The following is a 16,627-nucleotide window of genomic DNA, read 5'->3' as shown; positions in this document are numbered from 1 at the left end:
ACTAGCGATGACAGTAGAAATTGCCTTCACAAGACTGTCATATAGACTAAATGAAAAATGACGAAGAAAGCACAGAATAATGTTATTCGACAGGTTTTTGTTTTCTTCAGCTTGGATCTCTTTTTGTAAATACTTTGTATACACCATTTTTTTTGAACATGAGAATGGAAATGGGTGGCCATAAAATGGAACTAGACAATTAAGTGGCTAAAACTGAGCACTGCTTACCTTGTCTCAAGGGCTACAATTACACAACACGACAACCAATTTGTTAACTCCTACACAACTGATTATGCTTTGCAATTCATTGTATTTAGAGTATGTTGATGCCATGCAAAGTACATAGAGTACCTGGAAAGTGTGAAATTTCGTCATTGAAAAGGACTTGAACAAATCAAGCCAATTCAGAATCTCCTGCAATCTCTGAAGGTTTGTGGCAAAGAAATCAAGGAACAGCCAATGTTGGGATTTAGGCCCTACATCCATTTTGCACACCTTTTTCTTCAACCAGGTAAATTCACAGTTCCTGCAGCATGTGCCATGTCATGTGTGAGCTGTGCGAAGGCATATTTCAACTAGATCATCTAGAGATCAGCTAGGGTATGACAAAAAAGAGCAATAATGGAAAAGGATCAATTGGATTGAATGGTAGCTTTGATCAGGATTTGAGTCTGGGCTGAATTAATGAATTTGACCTATTCTTGTGAAATAAGGCAGAGCAGGTGACTGAGGTGTCAATGGGGGAGCACTTTGGGGCCAGCGACCATAATTCTGTTAGTTTTAAAATAGTGATGTAAAAAGATAGACCAGGTCTAACAGTTGAAGTTCTAAATTGGAGGAAAGCCAATTTTGAGGTATTACACAAGAACTTTCAAAAGCAGATTGGGTGCAGATGTACGCAGGTAAAGGGACGGCTGGAAAATGGGAAGCCTTCAGAAATGAGATAACAAGAGTCCAGACACAGTATACTCCTCTTAGGGTGAAAGGAAAGGCTGGTAGATATAAGGAATGCTGGATGACGAGAGAAGTTGAAGGTTTGGTTAAGAAAAAGAAGGAATCATATGTCAGGTACAAACAAGACAGATCGAGTGAATCCTTAGAAGAGTATAAAGGTTGTAGGAGTTTATTTAAGAGGGAAATCAAGAGGGCAAAAAGGGGACATGAGAAAGCTTTGGCAGATAGAGTGAAGGAGAATCCAAAGGGTTTTTACAAATACATTAAGAATAGAAGGGTAACTAGGGAGTGAATAGGGGCCATCAAAGATCAGCAAGGCAGCCTTTGCGTGGAGCCGCAAGAGATGAGTTAGGCCACTTTTGGATTATTGTGTGCAATTCTGGTCTCCTTCCTATTGGAAGGATGTTGTGAAACTTGAAAAGGTTCAGGAAAGATTTACAAGGATGTTGCCAGGGTTGAAGGATTTGAGCTATAGGGAGATGCTGAATAGGATGTAGCTGTTTTCCCTGGAGCGTAGGAGGCTGAGGAGTGACCTTATAGATGTTCATAAAATCATGAGGGGCATGGATAGGGTAAATAGACAAAGTATTTTCCCTGGGGTGGGGATGTCCAGAACTAGAGGGCATAGGAATAGGGTGAGAGACGAAAGATATAAAAGGGACCTAAGGGGCAACAGTTTCACTCAGAGGGTGGTACGAGTATGGAATAAACTGTCAGAGGAAGCAGTGGAGGCCGGTACAATTGCAACATTTAAAAGGCATCTTGATGGGTATATGAATAGCAAGGGTTTAGAGGGATATGGGCCAAGTGCTGGCAAATGGGAATACATTGGATTGGGATATCTGGTCAGCATGGATGAGTTGGACCAAAGGATCTGGTTCCATGCTGTACATCTCTATGACTCTAAGAACCATTAATGAATGTAGACCTTTGAAAGTAGGAGATGCGCCTTCCGAGACACTGAGAAATGTCTAACAGCAAAATAACAGGAAAGTGAAAGGAAGTGTGTCAGTACTTTCGTAAATTCATCCACAGAAAGATTACTCCTCTTCATGGACCTTATTACATCAACTGTATATATCAAGTTCACAGAATGTGACTTTCCTCCTATTGAGAATGAATACTATTTCAGGTTATTTAAGGTTATTTCAAGTGCTACATGTACTTGAACTCATGCACCCATAAATTACATTGTTCCTCAGTCCCATAGCTGTCTAATTTTCCCCAGAAAATTTGGTGAGCATTGGAATATTTTCTTAGACCTGCGCTTCCCAAGACCTCAGACATCTTGTTTTGCTGAAACATGCTGAACAGCAATTCAGATCTCAAATGTACACATTTTTAGTTGGACGTTATGTTCACTTATCAAGATTCCTTTGTTAGGAGCATTAGCTCAAATTAAATTTGCAAAGAGTATTTTAATGATGAATCTTCTAAAAAATCTGTGGAAATGTTGAGAAGACTATAGTAATCTTTCTCTGGTGGTTTAATGTCATTGAGTCCTGATGTTAGAAGTCTGGATGTTATCCTTAGCTTATATTGAAAGAGTAATATTTATTGCATCATTCATACCTAGATAGGATGCACACATTTATATTTCCTTCCAAAGCCATTTCCCTCCTCTTAACTATGAAAAGTAGATTTGTTGCTCCTGAATTGAGATGAATTAGCTCTCATAATAACTCTTCATTCTAAATTGCATTCTTTTTCGGTGTGATTTCAGAACCGTTTAGTTCTAAATTAAAAGGAACAGGATAGGTCAATAAAACATCCAGGATCTTGGGCTTTAAAAATGGATGCATATAGTACATAAGCCAGGATATTGTGCCTTCATCTTCACTGGGAAAGCTTCAGCTGGAGCACTGCATCCAATACTGAGCACCACATATTTAGAAGGATGTTGATACTTTGAAGAGAGTGTAAATGGGACATACTGGAATGGTACCATCAAGTAACAACTTTGATGATAAGGGGACAGTAGAAAAGCTGAGATTGTTACATTAGAGAGGATGAGGAAAGATTAAATGGAAATATTTGAAATGATGAGGAGTTTTGATAGAATAGGAAGGAAAATTTGTTTACAGTAGCAGGAGGAATAACAACCAAAAATCACAGATTTATGATAACTGGTGAAAGAAATGAGGAGACTTTTCTTTTATGGATTGAATTGTTATAATCTGGAATGCATTGATTGAAAGGGTGGTGGAAGCAGATTCAACAAAACGTTGCAAAAGGAAATTAAAAACATACGGAAAAGCAACATTTTACAGATTGGTGAAAATGGAGGGGAATAGAGTGAACCCAATAGCTCTCCTAGGAGCTACATTGAGCACCTCAGTCCAAATGGTCTCTTTCATCAATGAAAATGGCAAATCTGCTCCATTGATAAACTCAATGTTTAATTGCAAATTTACAATAACATGTAAATTTGTTTCTAGCTCAACAGCAATGTATTGTTGCAGCTTTATGTAGCATCTTTAAGATTTAATAAAGCTGAAGGTCGTCACCAGAGGTTTGAAGAAAGAGGAGAAGGGAATTTGTACATGGATGGGTGGTGTAAAGCCTGCCTGGAGAGCTTGCCTATCAAGAATTTGAAAAATAGAAGAAGGTAGGAAGGTTTAGGAAATAAATCCAAAAAAGTGGGAATAAGTGCCCAAAGATACAGCTGAGGAAACAAAAATGGTTTAAAAGAGCGCAGAGTACTCAAGTGGCTAGATTCAGATACAGAGAAAGTTTGCAGTGACATTAAGCTTAGAGAACATGATAGTGTTGGAATGAGAGACAAGCTCAGGGAAACATTTAAAAACAGATGATCTATTACTCCTGAAACAATGAGGGTAATAGGTAGTCATAGACATATAGGATAGGAATGAAACGCAGGATTCTGAATGAATTGGAATTTACAGACACTAAAGAATTGATGTCCAGCTTGCCAAATGTTGGAATAATCAATTCTGTGACAACAAAGACATGCCTAAGGGTTTGAGTGGCAGTTGGGCTAAGCAGGTGGAGTGGGTGGAGGTGACCAATATTACAGGGATGATAAGTAACTGATCTTTATGATCAAAGGAAAGGGTATCAGAAGCCCAGCTCAGGTTTGAACAAGATGATGAGACTGCAGTCAGACTGGTTCAGCCTGAAATATTGGCTGGGGAGGGGGATTGAGCAAAAGCAAAGGTTGCGCGCCCACCCAAAGGTGACAACTTTAGTCTTCCCAATATTTGACTGGAGGAAACAAAAAGGTCTCAGAATCTATGCTCATGATTCAGTCTAGGAGAAAGTGAGGACTGCAGATGCTGGAGATCAGAGCTGAAAATGTGTTGCTGGAAAAGCGCAGCAGGTCAGGCAGCATCTAAGGAGCAGGAGAATCAACGTTTCGGGCATGAGCCCTTCTTCAGGAATCAAGAAGTTCCTGAAGAAGGGCTCATGCCCGAAACGTCGATTCTCCTGCTCCTTGGATGCTGCCTGACCTGCTGCACTTTTCCAGTAACACATTTTCAGCTCATGATTCAGTCTGACAACATAGAGGGAGTGAAGAATCGAACAAGGAGAGATAACATACTCCAGCCACAAGATATGCAATTCTGACCTTTCACCACGGTGCTTTGTGGGTGGGATGTTTGGGAAGGGACAGACCCGTTCTTTCCAAATGTGAATGGCCGCATTAGTCGCAAATTTTTTTGTTGATGTTGTACGGTATATATCAGTAACACAAACTAGGAAACATGTCATGTATTTCTGCAGGACATTATTATTTATCATGAAATCTTGCAAATTAATTGGAATTGAATTTCTGTTTCAGTGCAGTTGTTTAGGAAAGTGATAGTTCTTTGATGAGTAAGTGACAAAGCCACATTCAGTTAAAATCTTATTATGCTTATTTATTTATCATCGTTCAGATCAAATCCAGAAGACAAAAAGATCGATTGATGTACTCAATGACATACTTCAAAAATGATAACCAAGTTAAAAGATATACATTGGATTTGAAATGTAAAATGGTTCTTTTAAATAAGGAAAGTACCTCTGTTCAGTCAACAGTTAAAAATCTTGTTTTGCTTCTGAAAAACAACATACCAAATCTAACTAAACCTAATGTCTATAACACACTGAGCCTGAAAGTGACCCTAATCAACAGGGGAAAAATAAAGTCGCTTGGGAAATTGAACAAGACCTGCCCAAATTTTTACTTCTATCTTAGTATACACAATGAAATCCAATTCAAAAAAGCTGCAGGAATCAGATACCAATCTTTTCTATCCAGAGGCTTGAATAATTAAACAGTAGTTGGTTCCTGAATATTGTTGTCTAGATTCTCTGATGGGAAACACCCTAAACATTCTGCAAATCAAAGAAAAATGCTGACATCATATATCTATATAAATATATATTAAATTACTGGAGGAAAGGTCACAGTCAGGGTATGTCTTTTATTAATGATTCAACATGAAAATTCAACTAAAACAACTTTGCTTCAAGTCTAACAAAATATCTCATTAGTTTTTCCATAGTGAATATACCACTTTTGTTGTGTCATACAAAAGCTGCTGTAATTCAGTAATTAGGCTTCAACTCACAAATCAGTTTTCTTTTCATGTTTCCTTCATTTCATCTAAATTCTGGCCCCAAACTTGCTCTCAGAACGATGGTGAGCCAAGAAGCTTTCACCGATATTTACGCTCAAATGTAAATGGAACTTTAGGTGAGGGTAGATGGAGAATTCAACACAAAAATCCAGCAGCTGCCATTCAGGTAACATCATTTCATCACTACTTTCATGAAAACAATACCTCATTGTCTGCCTGCTCATTGAACAGCATGTACAACAGATACAAGCATCCACTCTCCTTCACAGTTAAACCTTTTCCATTTCAGTCTCTGGACCATGTTATTGTTTTATTAATTCACAGGATATGGACTTCACTGGCAAGGCCAGCATTTATTGCCCCATATCTTATTGCTCTTGTAAAGGGGGCAGTGAGCTGCCTTCTCGGACCACTGCAATTTATGTGGTGAGTGCTATTAGGTAGGGTATGTTAGACTAATAACTCACTGATGACGAAGGTACAGTGGTATACTTCCAAGTCAGGATGGTGTGTGACTTGGAGAGGAACTTGGAAGTGATGGTGTAACAATATTCCTTCTGCCCTGAATCATCTAGACGGTAGAGATTGCAGGTTTGAGGGGTGCTGTCAAAGAAATGACATGAAATCTATTAATTTTTTCTGGCACTATAATTAAATATTCCAAATGTGAAGTAGCATTCCTTCAGGTCTTAATTGTTGGATATTTTAAATCTATTTAATGTAAACTGTATTTTAAGTCCTTTTTTATCTTCCTTTTACTTCTCTCAATCCAAACAATTTTATATTTGTTTATTTCTCTTTCTGTACCTGATCTGACATTGAAATCAGCCATTGTAGATGTTACCTACTTTTCAAATCTTCGAGATTTCCTTTGCAATTCTTAACCTGCTTGGTTCACACAGGTTCCACTGTTTTCTTTGTTGTGATGTGACTAACTTGCACATTCAACAACCTGTACTTACAACTTAAGAAAAAAACTAACACCCATTTATCTTTGCAGAGATATAGAGAGAAATATAAATTCAAATTTTTTGACAACTGTGTGAATCTTGTAACCATGGTCTGTGTAGATTTGTTTATCCACTTACAGGATCCTATTTTAATTTTGTTTTTCTTTAAACTCTATTGTGTAGCAAACAGAATCCTACTGACCCTGTACTTAATCACCTATAGTCTCCAATCTCTTGTCCTCTCTGCCAAGACTTGTAATGACCTTCCATTGGAAGGTTGTTACATCTCTCTCATTCCTACTACGCAATCATTGCAACAATAAAAACAACTTATTGCTGCACTGATGTCTCCAGCTTATTATTTTCAGGTCACTGCTACTGAGCAATCACCTTTGCTCTCACAGTCATCCTTTTTTCCAATAATCTCTATCATTCTTAATATCTTTCCATAACCTATTTCCTCATTCAGCCTTTTTAAAAAAATATTTGCTTTAGAATAGCTTCTTTCCCAATTCAGTTACTGTCATGTTTAGAAAAGAAACCACAAGTCAGGCTATTAATTACATTACTAACAAATGATTAGAGGCTAAATTAAACTAAACTTTTCCAATTGAATTCTTACCCTTTTGCTTCACCCACTAGTGTGTGTCAAACTTATTGGTAAAATAAAACTAACACAAAAACCATGATCACATGAAAAGGGAATGATGAGTGTTCCTATTATTGATTGATTGGTTAGAATTTGAAAAGTTGAAGTGAAAATTTGTTTCCAATGTTCAACAGCGCAGGTAAAGGACACACTCTAAGCATTGCAGAAGTTCATGTGTTATCTTTTTAGTTTAAAATCCTGATTCATCTGGGTTTTTTTTGCACTTGGGAGACTTTGGTCATTCTTCATGTATGAACCTAAAATATTGCCATTAAGTTATACTTGGACATTCCAGTCTAATACGAACCTATTATCACCAAAGATCCATCAGAGAGAATTTTCCAGAAAGAAATGGGAACCATAGCTGATGTATCCATCTTTTTCTCTTTCAAATCTTAACCAATCTGCTGTGCATTTCCTGCCTTCTACAGATTTATTTCAAATGTCAAATATTTTGGTGTTTCTTTGTATCTGTGCAATTACATTTCCCACTTGCCACAGCAAATTTCATGTGTCACAACTTGGTGATCACTCTGATAGAATAGGCAGCGAAACTATTCCTTTAAGAAGAGTTTAAGCAGAGTTGTCCACAGAGGTATACAGAACACGAAGGGTTCACAGCTGCCAACACTCCCATTGTCATATAATTTGTCCCACGTTCATGGGTTAAAAGCACCAACAAAATTGAATTTCCAGCTGCCTTATAATAATAAAAACAGAAGCCCAATATAGTATGCTCCCAGATCACTTCCTCTTCTTGCCCCTCTCCAAACAGGGAATGTCCTGGGAATACAATTGTTACTCTTGGCAATGACAAATACTTGCATCACATTTTAGGCAACTTCAAACTAAGTGAGGCAGTAGTGTGTTGCACAAGATAAAATGTAATGAAAATTAATTTTACAGAAATTAATTTTGCTTTTGCATTTTCTGAATCCATGTAAATACATATGAAAATGCCAGATTAAAGAGGAATGATTGCTCTGAACACTTTACAGCCATATTACAAATGTGTTTAGACAGATTTCCTCCCTTCAGAACTATGCTTACCACTATTACTACTAAATCCCATTCTGAGAACTCAGCAGCAATGCTGGGATCAAATAACTCCCTTGTTATCGGATCTGATCCAGCCTGGCCAGTTCAGTCACCTGGATCATCTCCTGTGAAATGTCTTCATATCAATTTTTCTAGAAACACTGTAAATGTGCACAAACCTGAGTTTATCAGTTCATGAGAAAACCCGCTAGAAGATACCAACATAGCTTTTACAGAAAACTCCACCACACAAAATGTAACCACAGTTCTGATGCGGATAACCTGCCCCTCACTTGCATTATTTCTGTTCAGCCTCTGACTTGATCCTGGTCTGCAATACCCTTTGTGATCACATCTTTTCCTCACTCTGTGACTCTGTGAGATTCTATCTGCCCATTTCTCTTCACACTCTGAACTTCTTTATAACATCTCAAATTAGGGCTTCACTAAAGTACTATGATGTCACTCCATTATCTCCATAAGCCTGGTTATTTTTTTCTGCTTTTCGATGTGCCTGGTGAAGATTTACTTCTTCAACTTTGGCTTTGGTCACTTCCCCTAGTTCTTCCCTAGTCTTTGTTCAGTGCCTTTTTTCATGTAAAATGCTTTAGGTCATTTAACTAAATGAATGGTCTGAAAGCACGTCAAGTTTCAAGTTAATTCATCAACATAACAAACTATAAGCAGCCTTTTCATTTCAAATGAATGAAGAAAACCCTTTCAAATGAGTGTTGAGATGTGTAATTGCTGCTGAACATTACAACGTCACTATTTGATTCAAGAGGAAAATTGGCTGGGCAGAATCTAACAGCACCAACCACTTGTTAATGCTGGAAAGCAGTCATCTCAGTTGACTACCATAATAATACTTCTGGAGAAGAGTCATATTGGACTTGAAAGATTAACACTGTTTCTCTCCTGACAGATGCTGCTAATCATGCTGTGTTTCCACAGCACTTTCTGTTTGTATTTCAGATCTCCAGCATTCACAGGATTTTACTTTTATCTTAAATATAATGATATTTCCATTTACACTTTTGCTTTTGTTTGAACTGTTTGTTTCTGACTTTTTTCCCTATATAAACAAGTTTGAAAATAATTGTGATGTTTTACTAAACATAAGAATTATTGTTGAGACCATTAATCTCTGAGTATCATTCTGCTGTGGGACCAACACATTGAGACTTGGTAGCAGTGTGCTGACCATTTCTCCTGTGAAAGATCTACCTATTTGTTACAAGTCCATGTGTTCCGAACATAAGAAAGCAAGGGATTGCTTTTCCATGGATCACTTGGAATTTCTGAGACTGCTTCACAACCACATCGCTCCCACTGCAGCCACTCACTTCTGCTCGCCCTCGTTCTCACCTCCAGATGTTACACTCCCTAACTTAATATCGTGTTTGTGCGTGTGGATCATTGCTTAGCACTCAAATTGAATGTCTGCACGGGAAATTTGAAGGTTTAACAGTAACTTTACATGGCCTCAAATAGAACTTGACTCAAGAGACCAGCTCAGACCGAAGCTCGAGTCGCACCACCAGTCCCTTGTGTCACTCACTCGTTGTGAGCGCAGTTCTCAGCTGAGATTTCAGGTCCAGTGCATTTGCACTGTCATCCACCGAAATGACGTGATGCAACGTGTAACTTCAGCTTGTAGCCCATGTAACCAAACATATTTAGGCGACCTGTACAGGTGTTGTCACGTACGTATGGCTTTCAACTTTTAAATGAGGAAATGCCCCAGATATTTGTTGAAGGTCCTTGAAACAGGGGAAGTGGCCAGGCAACGCAGTCGCTCTGAAAGGCCATTCCGCTGTATGGGAAAACCGTGGATTATACAGTAAAATAAGCCAGGGCTGGGCTACCCATATCCCAGAAAACCATTTCCTTTTCAAAATAACTACAATATGTTTTTAATTCAAATTCCAGAATACAGCTTTAGCAACGCGGATATTAATCTGAAATGATTTGGAGATGCCGGTGTTGGACTGGGGTGTACAAAGTTAAAAATCACACAACACCAGGTTATAGTCCAACAGGTTTAATTGGAAGCACACTGGCTTTCGGAGCGCTCTGAAAGCTAGTGCGTCCAATTAAACCTGTTGGATTATAACCTGGTGTTGTATGATTTTTAAATTAATCTGAAACGTTGCTCAGTTCGAATATAACGATGTATTCTTAAGCAAAAAAATATATTCAATATGTAAATATGTAGTGCGACCTTTATTTAGTTTGTGCGACCTTTGTTACGCAAATATATGTACAAGAATGACCAGATGGAAATATCCCCAGGCTACCTTTCCTTTCCCGAGGTAATTTGTTTTATTTTAGTTTTAGTTTCCATAACAGTTTTTTTTTCTCTGAACGCACGTTTAATGGATACGTACAGGCATTTGATCCAGTGAGATTCTGTGTGACCCTGCAGCTTTCCGGGACTGAGAGTACTTGTGCTTTCTCTCACAGACTTGCCAAACGGTGAGCAGTTACTGGATACCTCAATCACCAGTAAACATGTTTCAATATTTAAGAACAACATGAGGGTTCAAAGCTCAGCTATCGACTGTTATTTGAACAAGGATATTGAGAAAGAATCGATCAGGGTGATCGGAAAAACCTCCTTCAAACTGGAACGAAACGGGTCGGCAGTGCAACCTCTCTTGCCTGTGGACCTGATTCCAGTAGTTACCAGTGCTGAACAGATGGCCCTGGTTTCATGCATAAGTTACTAATTGCAAACATGCTCATATTTGCATGCACCTTCTCTGCAGCAGTAACACTCTGTTCTGTTACTCAATGCACTTTGTATGGTATGATCTGCCTGTACTGCACTCAAAACAAAACTTTTCACTCTACCTAGGTTCATGTGACGATAATCATTCTTTTTAAAAGAAATTGGCAATCATACCCATGTATATGGTGGCAGGTTACGTATGTGATAACTATTAAAGCTGCTCAATAAAATGTATATGCTCCACCTGGAACCTTTACATGGGGCAGGCAAAACAAACACCACTCCAGTCATCCCACCCCACGGAACCCCATCGGGTCAGTGGGAGTGGGGGGACGGGAGGTCAGAACTGAACGGTGGCGTCCGTTCTAGTTTCAAGAGTGGAAACACATTGGAGTTGGGGTTTGGCTGTTGTCAAATGTGCAGGAGTGAATCATATTTCAACAAAGGGCGATCTGATGAAGGTGTTCCAAAGCAAACAACCCGCAGATTGCATCAATCTATCACTCAGAACAATTTTTAAAATCAGCTGTTTTTAATTCATTGTCAGAAGGGCGTGCTGCTGCTAATTAACTTTGTTCTCGATTCATACACACAGGTATATATTAGAAAGCAGGAGGGCGGTATTTCTACAGTTCTTTTGAAGTTAGGAGAAAGTAAACGCGAACTGGGTTGAAATCTCCCGCTGCCTCTGAGACACGTTCGCCAGTTTTGGTTATCAATGAGAGAGAGTGAATGGCTTGGATTTGGAGTTGGGGGGGAAACCTACGACAAGCGCCGATTCAGAGAGTGAACCCATTCCGTGCTTCTCATTCTGTGTCACCCTCGGAGCCATCAGAGCTAAGCGGCCCCCACACATTCACTTCCAATTGTCCCATCACTCATGTCGGCGTTATAGCGTGTTCTAACTTGCACTGAACACGTCGTCTTTAAAGGTAGCTGCGGAGTTTGGCCCTCTTGGCATAAACAGAACAAAACATTAACCACCTGCTGCCCAGGCCACTGAAAGCATTAGCCGTTATCAAATAGAAAAGGACAGCTTGCTAATATAGTCACAGCCTCTCCTCAGTGTGAGAAAGTTTTGCTTTCTCTCTCTGTGAAACTAGTCCAGACCAGTAGCTCTGAATTTAAAACAAAGTCCGCCACAGCGACTTCAAATCAGTTGTATTGAGACGTTTACAATTAACGCTGGAATCGGGACTGTCCTCCCGTCTCTAAGAATATACGGATTTTTTCAGGAATGGGTATAGGAGACAAGTCAGTCTTTCCAGCCTTTCAATTCACACGCAACATCTCTAGTAGTGGCTGTCAAATAAATAAAGGCCTACTGCTAAACACAAGTTGCCTTGTAAATATAATTCGTAAGCACCAACAACACACCAGCATTTTCAGAAATACTTTAACAGGGTCGTCCTCCTGTTGGTTAACATCTATTTGGAATGGACTGGCACAACTCAAACCTCCGTGCCACCTTTCCCTAGCACCTGAGCCCCTCTTGTGAACCCAGAGTACTGGGGAACTGGCGTAATTCCTGCAAATACACCAAGTTGTGAGGTAACCTTTCATTATGATTGTTCCAATTTCCCTTTTGAACTGTATCTTCAAGCCGTTGTCATATGCTTAGTAGTGGGGTAGAGTCAACAACATTGTAAGGTTATAAGAGCATAAGGTATAGGAGCAGAATTAGGCCATTCGGCCCATCGAGTCTGCTCCGCTATTGGCTGATATGTTTTCTCAGTATTCCTTGATCCCCTTACTAATCAAGAGCCTATCTAGCACTGTCTTAAGGATACTCAATGACTACGCCCTTTTGAGTCCCACAGTCCACCACCCTCAGGCAGAAGAAATTCATCCTCATCTAAGTTCGAAAATGTCTTCCCTTTAGGCCTGTCACTCGAGGCTACCCCCCAGGTTCTAGTCTCCTCTACTGTTGGAAACATCTTCTCCACCTCCATTCTATCCTTCCTCAATATTCTGCAAGTATCTTAATCCACCAATACCTATCCTTATGAACTCCACGAGTAAAGACCCAAACTCATCAACCGCTTGTCATCTGGCAAGCTCTTCACCCCCAGGATCATTCTTGTAACCCTCCTCTGGACCCCCTCCAATACCAGCACATCCTTCCTTAGATTTGGGGCCCAACATTGCTGACAATATTCTAACTGCTGCCTGACCAGAACCTCATATAACCTCTGCTCTTGTATTCTCGCCCTCTCCAAATGAATCGCTAACATTGCATTTGCCTTCCCATGCTGTGGGCTAAGGCCAATCTTAAAGCAAAATAGCAATCCTGAACACAGAGTCTCATTTCTGATGCCACCCTCACAACCAAGTAGTAATGCTGGAGAGGTAAACTCCTTAATGAAGTCTGGCATATCTGACTTCCTGCCTACCTTTAACTTCAACTGCCATTTAAACTGTTTCTGATTCTAACCCAGACTCAGGACAGCCCCCCGCACTTCGCCCAGACCCTGGTGGTAAAGTAGCTGTTGTAATCACCAAGTATTTTGCCACACGCAGTAGTTTGCCACACCCTGACAATGTGAGCCCTTTCTACCTCCGGGACGCCACTTCGCTCAGCAGAACTACCTAGAGGCACGAACTCCAACGAATTGTCCCAATGTCATTCCTTGGGGCGACCAGCAACTAGCTCCCAATATCCAAGACACGGCTGAATGGGCGGGAAAATGCAACCTTAACATCTTTAGTTTGGAATGTCTGTGTTTCTGTTTTTATCCAATGTTGAACCTTCGCTGGATGTCGGCTGTACAGAATACAGAAGGGTCAGCTGATGCTGCTGTCCTTCAGGGGCCGTTCTCCCACTCAATCCCAGTTGAGCTCTAGTCACTTAGAGATCAATGCAACAGCCGTTTGCAATCTGGCTAAGGCCTGAGGGCAATATTCTTCTTGTAGATAATAACACACCGTTATATCATACAAGCCATGCGGTATAATTCCGCCGTTCTCTCGAAATGCAAAGACTATCTCAAAAGAGAGGGAGGAGGGAAAAGGTCGGCTTTTAGTGCAGCCGCAGATGTCCCATGGCAGTGGGGAGCAAGCGCTTTAAACTTCAAGAAAGTTGCTATTTGGTTTGAACCCTCCCTGGGGGAGAGGACATGCCCGAGAACACAGTTGCCACCTCTAATCCGTCGGCCAGGCCTCGCCAGCTTGTTGATGAGACACTGAGCCGCAGTGGCAATATAAACACTTGAAGGAGAACATGGATCAATCAATAGGTCACTGTTTAAACAGCGCTGACCCAGTCGCTGAGGTTTGAGCCAACTTGTCCCTTCTGGAGTTTGCCCTTGGGGAAGACTTTGAGGGACATATTTGCCAACATTGCTGGCCCTCAGAGCCAGGTCTGTCTTGCAGACAGGTAGCAGCTGACAGCCAGCGACAGACAGGCCGCTGTCATCAACTTCAAACCGCAGCCCCAATCAGAAACAATCCGAAACAGAATGGTTGTTACTTATTATTTAGTCTATTCCCGTCTGCTGTCAGCACACCTGGTGATGTCGGAGTTTAGTCCCACTTTAAATGTAAGCACGTAATAATAATATAAACAAAATCAGCCCGCACCTTATCAGAAATAAATTATTGCCAACTTCACTAGAACAAATGCAACCTCATTGCTTACCTTTTCTTCTCCTTCTCTGTTGTCATGGTTTGGACGATTAAGTTTACAGAAGCAAAGAACCGACCGAGAAGTGCTGTTGACAATCGATATTGTAATTTACAATGCAATATGGATGGAAAGAATCATAATTTGTTTTTCTTTTCTCCTTGATTTGTTTTCACTTCCTCTGCCGTGCACACCAAGTTCTGTGTTTTTTCTCTCTCTCGTTACTCTGTCAGTCTCTCTCCCTCTTATCTCTTCATGAGGGTTTCTTTTTTAGATGCTTAGTTGGATCAAATAGTTCAGATCATGAAACAACCCGGAAACGAGAGGCGACCATACAGTCTCAGAACACTGCTGAGGATTGTACAGCCACTTGCAGGCAAAGACCAATTATAAAGAGGGCAGGGAGCAGAAAAAGTTTCGCTCTTAATTTCTCGCACTGGGGCGGGAGGTTCAAGCTTCGCCTGAGGGCGGGGACTCTCTCTCTCTCTCTCTAGTCCTTCTTGGGCCAGATGACAGATCGTAAATGGATTTTCGACATGCGATAGGTTGTGGCCGGGCCCCGTCCCGCCCATCGAGCAGGGTCAGTTGGTGTTTTTTTTTCTCCTTGCCTCTGCTTGAACCTTTGGCCGCTGCCAATGGGAGCGCACAGGACAGGGAGCACCAGTCCTAGTTACATAACAACATTTTTTTCCCAGAAAAGTTCTTATCTGATAAGACCTCTTTGCGAAGCAATACGAGTGACGAAATTGCCTGGCTTCATGTAAACCAGATAAGGGAATAAAAACATTCCAAACAACATGGTCTTCGCGTAGATACCAGTAGCCGCTGGCAATCCAAGCCCTCAACGAGTGAGGATCTCACTCTATTTGATAGCGTCTTTTTTTTAAAAGACATTGGTAAAGAGAACACCCCAGACATTTCCCGTCGGGGATACTTAAAAATGTTACCAGCACAAAATAAACACTTAAGTACTTGGAAATGTGGTTACGCGCAGTAGGGAGACATTCGGCCCGTGGATCCATGCTAGCCCTCTATCAGACCTACTCCACCAGCTCGAATTTCTTCCTGCACCTGCTCTTTCTCAACGCCCCTCCATTGTTTCCTTCTCCTCAGGGGCTTATCCAATTGCCAAACTGGATCTGTCCCCACCACTATTGCTGATGTGCATTCCAGATTCTAACCGATTGCTAAATAAAAAAAATGTTCCTCAGGTCATGTTTGACCTTATTGTCATTCACCTTAAACCGGTGTCCTCTGATTCTTGATCCTTCCTGCCAGTGAGTATAATTTCTATCCACTCATGATTTTGAGCATTTCTGTCAAACCTACTCTGAACCTTCTCTTGTCTGAGGAGATCAATCCAACTTCTCCATCCATGTGACTAAAGTTCCTTACTCCCAGCACCATAAAAAAAAGTGGTGATGATAGTATTGATAAACAAAAATGTCTGGCAATCTTCAAACTAAACATGTTGAAGGAGATAGGCTCAGATTGTGGGACTTGACGATTTACCATCCACGAGTAAAAAATGAGGTCTGCAGATGCTGGAGATCACAGCTGCAAATGTGTTGCTGGTCAAAGCACAGCAGGTTAGGCAGCATCTCAGGAATAGAGAATTCGACGTTTCGAGCATAAGCCCTTCATCAGGAATAAGAGAGAGAGAGCCAAGCCGGCTGAGATAAAAGGTAGGGAGGAGGGACTAGGGGGAGGGGCGATGGAGGTGGGATAGGTGGAAGGAGATCAAGGTGAGGGTGATAGGCCGGAGTGGGGTGGGGGCGGAGAGGTCAGGAAGAGGATTGCAGGTTAGGAGGGCGGTGCTGAGTTGAGGGAACCGACTGAGACAAGGTGGGGGGAGGGGAAATGAGGAAGCTGGAGAAATCTGAATTCATACCTTGTGGTTGGAGGGTTCCCAGGCGGAAGATGAGGCGCTCCTCCTCCAGCCGTCGTGTAGTTGTGTTCTGCCGGTGGAGGAGTCCAAGGACCTGCATGTCCTCGGTGGAGTGGGAGGGGGAGTTAAAGTGTTGAGCCACGGGGTGATTGGGTTGGTTGGTTCGGGCGGCCCAGAGGTGTTCTCTGAAGCGTTCCGCAAGTAAG

The 16,627-nt window shown here is 41.1% G+C and overlaps 1 protein-coding gene across 2 annotated transcripts in view; it reads right to left on the bottom strand.

Annotated features, from left to right (window-relative positions):
* The window catches only part of epas1b (endothelial PAS domain protein 1b), a 142,174-nt gene extending 127,152 nt beyond the window's left edge, over positions 1–15,022 (bottom strand). Inside the window, exon 1 of one of the 2 annotated variants that reach the window (XM_060831388.1) lies at positions 14,549–15,022. In XM_060831388.1, the coding sequence (XP_060687371.1) occupies positions 14,549–14,574 (26 nt within the window). In that variant the 5' untranslated portion in view covers positions 14,575–15,022. The remainder of the gene's footprint in view (positions 1–14,548) is intronic. The other variant, XM_060831387.1, reaches the window with a different exon arrangement.
* Between the last annotated feature and the right edge of the window lie 1,605 nt (positions 15,023–16,627).

This window comes from Hemiscyllium ocellatum, chromosome 10 (genome assembly GCF_020745735.1).
Source record: "Hemiscyllium ocellatum isolate sHemOce1 chromosome 10, sHemOce1.pat.X.cur, whole genome shotgun sequence".
Classification (NCBI taxonomy): domain Eukaryota; kingdom Metazoa; phylum Chordata; class Chondrichthyes; order Orectolobiformes; family Hemiscylliidae; genus Hemiscyllium; species Hemiscyllium ocellatum.
The sequence above is the reverse complement of the archived record's forward strand: the minus strand, read 5'-3'. Positions and strand labels throughout refer to the sequence as shown.